The sequence below is a fragment of the Hipposideros armiger genome, unplaced genomic scaffold (genome assembly GCF_001890085.2).
Source record: "Hipposideros armiger isolate ML-2016 unplaced genomic scaffold, ASM189008v1 scaffold_454, whole genome shotgun sequence".
Taxonomy (NCBI): Eukaryota; Metazoa; Chordata; class Mammalia; order Chiroptera; family Hipposideridae; genus Hipposideros; species Hipposideros armiger.
In genome coordinates, this window is record NW_017731804.1 from 1,511,868 (window position 1) to 1,525,386 (window position 13,519).

General features: G+C 45.9%; 1 protein-coding gene across 1 annotated transcript in view; it reads right to left on the bottom strand.

Annotated features, from left to right (window-relative positions):
• The window catches only part of SIPA1L2 (signal induced proliferation associated 1 like 2), a 94,586-nt gene continuing 81,067 nt past the window's right edge, over positions 1-13,519 (bottom strand). The window contains exons 18-21 of the mRNA XM_019665836.1: positions 6,162-6,215; positions 5,499-5,622; positions 4,542-4,623; positions 1-1,294 (exon numbers count right to left, since the gene is read on the bottom strand). Of these exons, the coding sequence (XP_019521381.1) occupies positions 1,148-1,294; positions 4,542-4,623; positions 5,499-5,622; positions 6,162-6,215 (407 nt within the window). The 3' untranslated portion in view covers positions 1-1,147. The remainder of the gene's footprint in view (positions 1,295-4,541; positions 4,624-5,498; positions 5,623-6,161; positions 6,216-13,519) is intronic.

The following is a 13,519-nucleotide window of genomic DNA, read 5'->3' on the forward strand; positions in this document are numbered from 1 at the left end:
GATCATAGAAATCTATATTCACCTGACAACACCATTATGTATGTGGACTCTTTTAAACATTTATTAAAAAAGCAAAGTGTACGTTCATCTCAAATCGAACAGTTAAAAATGGTAAAGCAATACAAACAACTTGTCACTAGCAGCATCCGTTGTCAGAGTTCCCGCCCTGGTCCTCGTGTCATCCGGGCAAAGCCCAGCCTCCTCTGAGCTCGGGGCCACCTACACCTCCCTCCTCAGGGTGCAGGCCAAACCATCATTTATAAAGTTAACAATTTCAGGTTAAATAAGCTTAAATAAGGGTGTTAAATACAAGACACTTCATCAAAGCCTCTGTACAAGATAATTTGGCATTGTACACTTGACCCGTGGGCTCACAGCATACAGGAGAGAGTTCGAGTGATAAGCAGGTTTACGTTTCTTTCAGCACAGCGTTAACTATACAAAAGTGAGCTAAGGTTGAAGTGACTCCTATTGAGCCATTTACAAGGCATATGTATCTTTAAAAAAAAAAATCGGAACACTGTTAATATTCAGGCACCATTTGCTCCTGCAAATAAATAAGTCTCTAAAGTTACTGCATTTGAATGAGTGTTAAGCACGTCAGTGCTTCTGAGCGTCCCCGACACGGCTCTCCCGACTATTGGCGACACCCCCTCTTATTGCTATGATAATGTGGCCATGGAGAGGAAACTACTGTACATCCAAAAAAATAGAGCACCTTTAACATTAAAGTATATGTCTGATTACTTGTTTTTGTGTTTATTTTACAATACTAAAGCCCAAACTATGGGAAATTGCTTTAACATCTCTACAGGTCACCTGATACATAGGACAGAAACCCGACTGCCTTCCCGCCTGAGGTAAGCCCACGCCAGAGCACCGTTTCCTAGAGTCCAAAGGGAAGGTCGAAACTGACGCCAGCGTTACATTAATCTCCACACGGAGTTACATTCATCTCCACGTTGGCGTCCTCTCGCTGTCACAGGCCGGCCGCCGAGAAAGCATTATGCTCCCTCCTGCGGGGCGATGGTGCTGGACAGGGTGGGACAGCACAGACACTGGGCCTGGCCGAAAGCACAGTCACACGCACATTCATGGCTCCTGGGCCTCCAGGCGCCTCCCGGTCCGCGCGGGCGGGGGACACGGGCTACGGCTTCTTGTCGATGGTGCTGAAGAACCACTCCGTGAACCTGCGCAGCTGCGCCGATGCCGCCCGCGACTCCTCCTGCAGACGCTGGTTGTGCTGTCGCAGGTGACACACCTCTGCCTGCAGGGCCGCCTTGTCCTGCTTCTCCTGGGGAAGGCACACACACTGTCACTGTGGCCCCACACGCTCCCTCCTAAGCTCAGCATGAGGCCTGACCCTTGGTTTTTACTGATTTATTTTTTGAGGGGAGACAGGATTTGAGTTCCTGACAGGTGACTTGCCTACTTGTGGTTTCCGCCAAAAACAAAGGGAAGGGTGAACAACTCAACACACTCCTTGCGCTCATCCCGCTTTGCTCCCAGCGGCAATCAAGGCAGCTGTTATATAGCAAGGTTATTAGTCACGGCCGAAATTATCATCTAGAAAAGGGACAGTGCAGTGAGGAGCTAAAAGCAGTGCCCTGGAAACACGCGCAGCTGTGGGCGAACTTCCTAACTCGACCAAAATGGGAGTTCACGTAGCTGTTGGTCCTACGTGTGTTTCTAGTAAGGCCTTTCATTCTGCCCGAAAGCTTTCCTGTTAGTGTATTTCCACAATGACCTTCAAAGGTCGCCATTCAGAACTATGTCAAAACAATCAAGCTTTTTCAGAAGAATCATGTCTGGAGTTTGCAACGCACAGTAAGGAAAAGCGTACAACACATGTATCAGCTCCAAATGCTGAAAGGGGTGTCCTGCCCGAAACAGAGACAGGGCCACTGTCAGATCATACCAGCTGGTACTTTTTAATGAGATCTAACGTGACTGCTGCACCCGGCAGATGCCGCGGCGGCACAGTGTCAGACGGCTGTGGGGCAGCCAGCGGCCGTGGCCTCCTCAGGGAACCCTTCCCACCCTTGGCAGGTCTGGCACCACCCTCGAGGTTCACTTCTATTTCCTGGCCCTTTCCCAGGCCCACCTGCCTCACCACTCGGCTAACAGACACCAGTCTGCGAGTTGGACCTGACTTCCCCGTAAGACCAGTCTCAGTCCACTCCATGTCCGGACTTCCCTCAGTCACTACAAGAGGCTCAAACTCCTATGTGAGCCCCATCATGGGGACTCCCCTTCCCAACAGGACACGGGACACGTCTCCATCCCTGCTGAGACTCTGCTGCCCGCCTCTCTAAGACCCCTCGCCATCCTTTATTGTGACCATGGAACTTGTACCCCTGTCATTGAAGCCTCAACTTTCAGCCTCTTTCTTAAAAGTGCCTTCATCTTCATGCTGTACACGACTCCTGTTCTCCCGAAGAGACCACTTCGCAGGTCGGTGTCGCATAGCCTGGAGAGCACAGGCCTGCGGGTTGGGCAGTGAACCATCTCGGCCCTCGCTGCCCTTCCCTAAACTTCCAGCTCCCCTGAGAAGCATGACATTAGGCTATCATACCTGCCCCCATTGCAATGATCTACTGCATGTCCTGTCATTCATGCGAGGTTCTAGAATGTGGTTCACGTTTTCTCTCCTCACCCCCATCATGTTTGTTGATGACCCCAAATCCACAGATGTTCCGCCAAATCCAGTCTCTCTATCACTTCCTCTCTATGATCTCCCCCAATCCTGTCTATCACTTCCTCTTTCTGATGCTGAAACCCAGCCCCCCCGTATCCTCCACTCCCATGGCCATGACCTGTACCTTGGTATTATGAATAACAGGTTAACTTCCTAAATGCTTCAAGCTCCCACTAACTAACCACCACCTCTTTAAAAAAAATAATTTCTCCAATATCCACTCCTCCAATAATCCAATAATTGTCTAATCCACCAAACTTACCTTATTTTCACTGTCCTTCAACACCGCATGCAGTGACAATATTAGACATTGGGTCCCTCAGTTTAATCACATCCTATACACACCCCAGGGTCCTTCTCTCTCACTCCTTGTCTTAATTTCCTGTCTAAACTCTAACATTGGTTAACTTCAACTCTCCAACCAATTTACAGCTGCAGCTGGAGGCAGGGTGGCCAGCTGCCCCAGCTGGCCTGGGCTTTCCAGGTTCCAGCTCTGAAACCTCACCTCTCTCCCAGACCAGCTAGGACAGTTGTTCATCTGAGCTGGAGAAAACACAACTCCACCGAAAGATATCACTTTACTATAGGCTGCAAATTCAGATGTACCTTCAGCCTCACTTGGCAAGCCTACCAAACATACCCAGTTCATTTAGCCTCTATCTACACCTTGTCCTCTGCGCTTACCCCTCTCACACTCCTTCCCACCACTCACTCCAGCTCATGGCGGAAGAAAGAAACAACAGGTGGAGGACTCTGTCAACTGATCTCTGTCTGGACTATGTGTGTGTGTATGTATGTAGGCATGGGTGCACGTGTGTACACACACACACAGGTACACGCACGCACAACCACAGACACACACACAGAGGCGTGTGCACATATACACACAGGCACACGCACACACACAGGCATACACACATTCACATACACACAGGTGCACACACACAGGCACACATTCATGCACAGGCACACGTACACTCACGCACATGCACACACACACACATGTAGACACATGCACACACATGCACATGCACACACACAGGCACACACATGCGCTCTGCTCTGGTACCGACTCAGGAACTGTCTGTACCCTGGTCCGAGGCCAGCTCCCTCCCTGTGCGCGGGTCAGGCATGACCCTCTTGCTTCAGCCTCACCATTCTTTCCTTCCTGACTTAGGTCATTTACATCAGCAGTCACACCCACTGCAATTTCTCCCATTCAACAGACAAAACCACGACAGTAAGAAAACCCTCCCGTGACACCTCCCCACCGCCCATCACCCCCAGCTGCTGCGCTCCACACCGGTTCCTGGGACAGCACGACGCCATCCGGCACAGCGCTGAAGACACAAACGCCCAGCACATGAATTCTTGACTTTCTTTTGAGGACTGACCACAGACACACACTGATGTGTAGATGAGAAGTCCCAAGAGTCACGAGGCGGACTTGGTGGGGACACAGCAGCTTGGGGAGACCAGGCTTTCTGGGAGCAGCTAACTCCTCTTAGGTCAGCTCACAGCGTGAGTGTGACTGATAACCCACAGAACCCAAACCGGCTAGCCTGCTGTGCGAGTCTGCCTCTCTGTGAAGACTGGCCGCGCAGGGAGCTCACCACATTTAGTCACATCTATTGGGATCCTGTGTTCCCCCTACCATGAAATCTCTTAGCTGTGGACCAGAAAACAGAATTCAACCTCAGGAGACTTTTCATTTATTATTGGGTGCTGAGTAGAGCAGGTATCTTCCCTGAGTCACCTCATTTTTATTTCTAGTAGTTAGAAGGGGTTGACTGTGTAAGAGAAAGAGATCTGGTAACAGATTTCAGGTAAGTGGACTCTTTACCTTCCGAAGGTCAGTCTGCAGCTGCCGAAGGATCAGCTCCAGCTGGTTGACTTTACCAGTCAGCGTCGATGGCGGCCGCTCCCTGCGAATCGGGACGGTTAGGAAGACGCCAGTACACGGCACCGAGGCATTTCATTCAGAGCTTTTGCTGGTAAAACTTTTACTCAGAAGTTTATTTCATGTGCTTAGAGCCCAGCAAGGAAATGGCTACTATTACGTCCAATCTGGAGTGGACAGATTGCTGATTTGGTGGAAGAGCCCTCCTGGAGGTCTGTTGCTTTAAAACAAGGATTCGGCAGCTCTCTCGGCATGTACGTTGGTAAGAAAACAAAAGGTGGATGACTTCAGTGAGTGTGGCTAACCGGGACTAGGTAGATACGAATGAAGGTGGGAAGCAAAATACAGATTCAATTTCCCCAATGTTTCTCCCTGTCATTACCAAGGTGACTGTGCAAGTTAATGTAACTCAAGTTCATAGAGAAGTTGGAATTAGGAACGGATGGCACAGGTACAGACTGTATAATACGGGTGATGAGCACGTCGAGAACACAGGAAAGAGATAGCTCGTTCTCCACACACTTCAGTGAACGGTGTGAGGCTGGGGTGAGGACCAGGGTTCCGGGAGGAAACGTGGCCCTGGCAGGTCAGCACACTTGGCCTGGCAGGGGGCAGGCTGATGGGTGCTGTCATAGTAATCGGGCAGCAGACACGACCCCAGTGAGCCTCACCTCCGTGGGCAGGGGCCACGTCCCGCAGGCAAGACCCACCCACAGGGCAGAGCAGCTAAGTGCCGCCCACCCAGCAGGACAGGAGTGGGTCAGTCCCACTCAGTCCCTTCTCTGGGTCCTGGAGGACTGGGGGAGGGTGCACCTGGCAGTGGTCTCCTGGCTGCCTGGGGTCAGCTGACCTGTTAGTCTCTGGCGCCTGGGACAGCAGAGAAGGCAGGGGTTCACATACCCAGCTGTGTCCAGGAAATCTTTGTCACTGCCTGGATCGACACACAGTGGCAGCTCCTGGGCCCCTTCCAAGCCCTGTCGGTGCTGCACGTCTGTCAGGGTGCAGAAGGAGGCCACTCTCTGGTCTGCGGAGGGAGACACACAGAAGAAGGATTTCGTAACCGCGTCAAGGCAATAGTTCTTCGTGGAAACGAATTTAGTAATGAAATAAAGCCTTGCCCGCCCCCAAATTGGTTATTGCCCCATTTAAAACAAAACAAAGGAAAACAAACTCAGGCAAGCTGCTGACAGTCAGAAAGCATTCAGATTGGCTGTCCTGGGCTGTATGGCACACGCACATCGCAGCCACGGGGACAATTAGCAGATACAGGATTTGCTGGAGCCAATTTGCTTTCTTCTCCCCACGTCCCAACAAATGCCAAAGCTGCTAATGGTGCATGAGGTCACAGCGCTGGACAGTGACATGGCTGACCTACAGGACCAAGGGGACAGCCTCTCAAGCTCTTCCCAAACCCAGAGAGCATCCTTGAGACGCAATGGCCAGGACACATCTCCCCTGGGCGTGCCCAACCCTCCGAGCTCGAGAAACCATGCAGACGTGCAGACACATGAAATAGAAAAGGTTACAGACTATCAAGAGCCCACGATCGGCCCCAACAATCACCTAGATAGGACGCGTGGTGGCAGAGCAGCCCCAGTTCTTCATCTGAGTCAAGACCTGAAATAAGATTTAGAATTTTCCTATGAACAGTTGTATCTTTGTGCACTTGAGAGCCTCTGGGGCTCACCCAAGGCTCTAATAATGGGGTTCTTGTGAAGTGTAGCTTGTGTCCACATGTGCGTGCGTGTCTGCGCATGTGTGTACATGTTCTGCTAAACCGAGGCGCCTGAGAGCCAATATGAGGCAATGCCAAACACTGTGGTTAGATCACACATGTCACGTGTGGTCGTTTATAACAAAGGTAAGTGCATGCCACACACATGCCAATCCAACAGTAAGACCACGTGACCAGTGTGGGTGTGCTTAAATGACCCACTCCATGAACAGAAAGATAGTGGTGGTGACAGATTAGCTCTGTAATCTCACTAGAAACCCGTAGAGGATGGTCTGAGGGGCATACAGGAACCACGAGCAGTGTGACTGCCCTGCTTTATCTGAGCATGGGGCCACTTCTGTTCTGGGCACCAGGACCTCCACAATCAATGATTCGAGAGCTGGGCAGGAAAGGGAATATAATATTCTGCATTGGCACAAGATTGGCCCTGTTCTGCTCCAGAAATGCTGACTGGCATGCAGGAAAAAGTCCTGTTTTGATGAGGTGGGGGCGAGAGTGAGGACTGTATTAATTACACAGGCCCCCGCCCCCCCCACCCCTGGTGCCTGAGCACGCGGACACGCCTACAGTTGGAATCCGAGGTATACAGCAGGTGTATTAGTGCTGTGATGTCTTTTTCATACCATTTGATTAATGGCTGAGAAATTGCACTGGGGTCCGCATCAGGGGGGCTCTGTTCTTAATTTATCCCACTGTCTCCCTCTGGCTGCTGGGCGTGCCTCCTAACGAGGCTACCTGCTTGTCTGGTTTACAGAGGGTCACCCACTTCCCGTTAATTAGAAAGGATGGTGATGGTGGAGGCTGCCAGGGGCACAGGAGGGAAATTGGGCTGGAATTCCAGGGGCACCGGGCTGGAAAGGCCATCGGAGGCCGTGCCTCCTGGGCGCTGTGCTGAGAGTACAGGGAGTGATGGATGGTACAGACGTTCTCCGGCCATGCGTTTTCTCTGTCATATCGTGACAGGCACGCGATGTCCTTCCACTAACATGTCTGTTAAGCTTTAAGAATGTCCTTCTTCACACTTCAAATCTTCTACAAGATGACAAACATTCTGTAACTAGACATCCCTGAGGGACTATCATGTTCCCAGCTTGGTTTCTGCATATGAGGAAATAATTAGTAATTAAGGTTAACAGCATAAAGTGGGCACTGCCTCCTATATGTGATAGAATGTGACTGGCAGAGGTGGGGGCAGGGATGATGGGGGCATCCCGGCTGTGGGTGAGGTGGGGAGGGTCTGGGTTGCCTCTGCTCTGACAGCCCCAAGTAAGGGGACACATCACACACAGACACACACACAGACACACCCCAACAGCCGATGTATTTTTATTCCACTGTGAGTTTAACTTCTGACAAAAAAAGGAATGTCAAGAGTTTTTCTTACTTTTTAAAAGCGTTCCACTGACTCATCCATATTTTATGCAACCCAGTGATAATTCAACTAGTTTCTATCTTTCTAATATATTTGAGTCTAATGGTCTCAATTAACAGTGTAAATATATGGATGAAAACGTCTTAGCTTGCTTCATCTATTTTTACCTTAATTCATAAAATATCCACATATTTGACATAAACAGAACTTGCTACTGGCAGTCATTCAAACATTCCTCAGGGAGAAACAGGCCCTACTGATTGGAAGCCCATGCAATGTAATGTAATTTCACAAAGAGGGCTTCACTTTGCATCTGAAAAGCTGGGATGTAAAAATGCAAACCATGGCCTGATTCCAACTACACTACACTGCCTGTGACATGGCCCATCTTGGTGGCCCTTTCCAGTGCAGGCTTTATTCCCCCCCAGCTTAGTTCTGTGATGATAAATACTCAGTAACCAAGTCATTACTGACATGAAACCAAAGACACAGGCACTGCTGTAAGAAAAGACAGGTGTGGGTGTATGAACCTCACAGAAACAGCTCCCACACTCCACAGAGATCCTTGTTCTTCCCTGTGCAAGTCAGTTGGCTAAGGGGATGGGGGACCAGACATGGTTTGCATGGGAAACAATCAATCCCTTTAAATAATACTTTCTAAAAACCTTGTTTCAATGCCACCTTCTTATGTGACAACACTTAGCACTAAAAAGATGAGCAGCCAGCAGGCTACCCCACATCCACCCAGAGCGAAGACGGAGAAACAGCTGCTGGCAGAGCTGCCACGACCCAGCCAGGCTGCAGGGGCGCCAGCCGAGGCCTGGATCCGGCGGCTGAGCATCTGAGCAGCTAGTCCTGTCTGCCCAGGGCACGGGACAGGAGAACACACGCGCCAGGTCATGCAGGATGAGGCAACGCCAGACTAAACCTATGTCCACAAACAAAGCTGTTCCGATGTGTCTTTGCCACAACTACACATTAAAGAAATGCTGGGGCTTTGTAAGTACCTTTAGGAAATTAAAGGTCTGACTGACAACTGTGCCTATCAAATTATAGAAAGCTGACTTACGTGAGTATCAGGAAAGAAAGAAAAAAAGGCTACACTGCTCTTTAAATGTAAAATGCTTTGGTTTGGGTCTTTTGCAGCCCTCTGATGAACACAGAAAGGTAACGGTCCAGAATCTGCCTCCCTCATGAGTAAAGAACACAGAAAGTTCTGGGATTATTCTTCATTCAACATATAACCGTTATTCTTGACCTGAAACAATTTCCTTACTTTTGAGATAATTTAAGTCCGTTTACTATATTAACTTTGCATTTTTCATCTTAGTAGCCGGCATTTTTCGTTTCTATTTTTTAATTAATTATGTTGTCCTAGGAGTTATACAGTGTTACATTTTTTTTCTGCTTGTATACACACAATACACACACACACACACACACACACACACACACACACACAAACCTTATCAGTAGTTATTAGTAACTTTAACAACTTTATTAACTTTAAGGTGAAGCTTCAGAACTGAAATAGTTCTCATCATAAAAATGTATGATTATGCTCTGTTTAAGAAACTGAGGGTATACAGAACACAAATTTAAAGCATAAACTTCTGTTTTTTCAGAAAATACACTTATGTGGAATATTTCGTTCCCCTCGTGGTGCCTGGTAATGAGTTGCTGCCTGCATGTCTGGCCCACCGACTCACTCATGAGCTCACACACATCCACATGCCACTGGGAAGGTGGCATTAATGCTCCCAACGGGAGAGAGCTGACACCCAGAGTGGCGGGAAGGCCTTCTATGGCGTGTGGGGCGTTGAAATCCAGTGTCCGATCACTAGTTTGTAAATCAACCTGTTAAGCCTGTTTTTACTCAAAACATTGTCCATTTAACAAATGCTCTTTCAAGAGATGCCAACTGCCTACTTCTGCTATTTTGCTGAATGAGAACTCCTTTAGATCCTAGGACTTTTCAAGAGACTGTGCTTCCCTCCCGCCTCACTGTGGGACCCACAGACACTTCTGTGGTGTGTTTGTTCCCAACCCCACTTCAGGGGGAGGGAACTGAGTGTATGCGATCCTGGTACACCTACACCTTCCTTCATTCTACACGACAGAGGAAGTGACGAATGCTACAAGGTGGCAAAGTGACGATCGTAGGCATTACGCAGACCTCATGTTTATTTAGGAGTTCTGATGTGCAAAGGTCACCTCTTGCCCCAGCAGATAAAAGAACAGCACACGATAAAACAAACCTGACCTGTGACTCCGCTGGTTCTCACACTCAGGAAATGGGGGCCGGGAGCAGGGCTCCGATGAGGAGAGCATCGTGCACTTGACTTACCTTCTCCCTCAGGGACCCCTGAAGGAGGTCTCAATTTTTTTATGTTAGATTTTTGGGTAGAGTTTGGTTATCTATCTACTCACTTATTAATTTTTTAATAATGCTGCATAGTATTTCTCTAGTGAATGCTTTTCTCTTCTTTTGCATAATTTCCAGTAAGCAAGTTTTTGGGAATTAGATTTCTTGTCAAAGGGCGGGTACATTTTTTGGCTCTAGCTGCGAGTTGTCATATTGTGGGAACAAAAAGATGAATCATTTTATAATCTTTATGATGATACCAGCTGTATTCTTCATAGCTTCCCAGAGCTGTTGGATCATTTTTCATATTCAAAAGGGGTGAGCTGGTAACTCACTATCGTTAAAATCTGCACATGTGGTTGAACGTTTCACAAGAACTTACTTGCTTGTGAGTCTCGTTCTGTGAAAGGTGCACCCACACGTCTTGACCACCTGTGTACCACGGGTTTGGTGCCGTTTGCTGGTTAAGTTCCTTCATTCACTTGAGATATCCTGGTTTTATCCGTCACATTTACTACACATCTTTTCATATTCCTATTTTTCCCTTTTTATTTTAATGTTCTCTTTCAGGTTCATAATCAGGTTCTCAATATTTAAATAGTTTTATTTGGTCGTATAACACTTTGTATGTTCTCATTACTCCATAATTAAACCATTACCGTGCTTCCAAAATGGTAATCTTCCTTTCTTTACTTTTTCTTGAGGTGACTTTTCTAATTCCTAAATCCAAATAGACTACATAAATTTCCTTCCCATTGAATTCTTAAATATATTCAGATTTCGGTCTGGGCTCTTTATTTTTCTTCAAAAGAACTCATTTATATTGTTTGAATCATCATTATGCTGTTTTAATTATTATTATTGATTTATAATAGACTTTTGTTGAACATTGTTCATCTAATTTCCAAATGGATGCAATTAAGTTCTTTTAGATATTTGAATTGAAATTGTATGAAATCTATGAATTAATTCAGGAAGGACTGTCTTCTTTACTGTAAGCTTTCTATCCACTGCTATCCTTACATACATTAGGGCGTTTCAGTTACTAAAGTGTTCTTTTGCGTTTTCTCATTATAATTCTAATGATGGCTTAATTCCCAAAGAATTCATAATTTGATCTTGGTGCATCTCAGGTGTCCTTTATGACACTAACAGTGGAGACTGTCTGAGAGATGGCTGTGTGCACTTGCCCCTCCCTGGAGTCCAGGCTGGCCTCGTGATCCGCTTTGTCCAACACAATGTGGTGGAGAAGAATGTCCTGGGTCTTGAGAAATCATGGAACTTCCGCCTTTGTTCACCTAATTCCTAAAGTTGCATGAGAAGAAGCATAATTGCGCTGCTGGAGACAGGAATCCAGCCAGACACAGACGTGAGTGAAGCTGCCTGAGTGCTCAGATCCTGCTGACTCCAGCGGGAAGAGCTGCAGGAGTGACCTGAGCTGCAGGGGTGACCCTGGCTGATACGATCAGGCGGAACCACCGGCCGGGCCCTGCGAACTCCAGAATCAGGAGACTTACTAAACCATTATGATTTTCAGCCATAAACTTTGGGGTGGTTTGTTATACAGAAATAAACAACTGAAAAAATTAATAATGCCTTGAAATGATGCTTATAAAAATATAAAATATATTTTAAAGTATCCTACTTTATAATCTCTAATAATTTCCTTCTGATCGTTCATATTTTCTAGATATAGAAGCATATCCATAAATACTTACTTACCTCCAAACTCTATTTTTTTCTTTGCATTCCTTGTTTAAATGTCAAGGACTCCGGTACAAAATTAGAGAATGTAGTCTCAAAGGGTACCCTTGTTTGGTTTCTGGATTTAAGGATATGCTTATAAACATTTTTCCATTAACTGTTATATAACTATTCGGAATAAAGTAGATACTTTTCATTAGGCTTTGAAGGTATCTCTCAGATCTTAATTTTTATTAGAAATAGGTCCTAATTATATGAGCTATACCCTTTTTGTGAAATTGATATAACTTTTAATTACTTCATCTACTGTAACTTATAATTAAAAGTTTTTCTTTTATTAAACCAGCTAAACTCTTGCCAATAACAATGAATGATCTTTTAAATGTACTACTGAATTTCATCTAAGTTTTCTCACATCAATATTCATGACCAAGATTGTCTTAAGATTTTTCTCTGTGTGTGTGTGTGTGTGTGTGTGTGTGTGTGTGTGTGTGNGAGAGAGAGAGAGAGAGAGAGAGAGAGAGAGAGAGAGAGAGAGAGAGATTAGGAAGGAATCCTATTATGCAATAAAGCTATTTCTGAATTTAAAGAAAAATTTGTACAAGGGCATCATTATTCTTTGAAACTTTGAAGATAATTAGCTGTAAACTTAGTTTCAGGTGATATTGGGACTTGGGGATATTCTCAGACAGTGCCCTCCACGCGTCAGCCTTTGGTAGCTTTTTATGCTCCCTTCCCCACTTCTTGCAGGAAGTGTCCAATTATCTTAATGACCAGATTTATTTCTATACATTGTAGCTGCTATACATTCCTCAGCAATTTCTTTATCTCTCTTATGTATTAGTTAATACTAATGTCCTTTCTGATTTCTAATATTATTCATTTGTACTTTTCATTTTTTGATCAAATTTATATTGGTTTATCCATATGCAAAGAAAATTGATCATTCGTTTTTTTACTTATAAATTGCACTAAAATCTAGCTTGCCAGTTTTTAAAAATATTATTTGATTTTTTTTCCTTTGTCTTCTTTCACAGCTTTTGTAGAATCTTTTAGAAGTACAGTTAAGTTGGTTAATTTTCATGTTTCTTTTAAATTTAAATAAATGTTTCTGAAACAATACATTTTGTTTAAGGAGTACTTTCTGGCTGCGGTCCAAAGATTTTAATAGGTAGCATCTTTTTCATTATCACTCACTAGAAAAGAAAAAGTACTCTTATTATGTTCCTTAATTTCTCCTAGCACAATTATTAGAGAAATATTTAATATTTTCCAAGTGGTAAGTTTTTTGTTTGTGCTTTCTTCTTTTTCTTATTTAATCTGATTGTCACCACCTTGTGCTAAGAAATGAGGTATCGGAACGCCTGTCCTCTTTGATGCCTATGCACGGGATACCTGAGGCTCTCACCCCCAAGAATACTGTCCGTATTATGTTCTCTGCACCAACAGAGTTTAAACAGAGCTAAGCAACCATGGGGCAGAATGACTGGGTGCCTTTGCTCTCTTCTTGAGTGGCATAGCAAAACCTTGGCTCTTAAACTCATGTGACCAGTGTCAATTTAGCTCTTAGACAGATGAATACATGAGAAGCCAAAGCGTGGAGCGTAAATGAGGTCGCTCAGTGGTGGTGGTGGTGGTGAGGCACGCCTGCCCGGACGAAGTGTACCACAGGCTTTATGGAGGCCATGGAATCTCAATCCAGTAGGCAGATACAGTCCATCCTTTACGCCTGTTTTCAGAAGTAC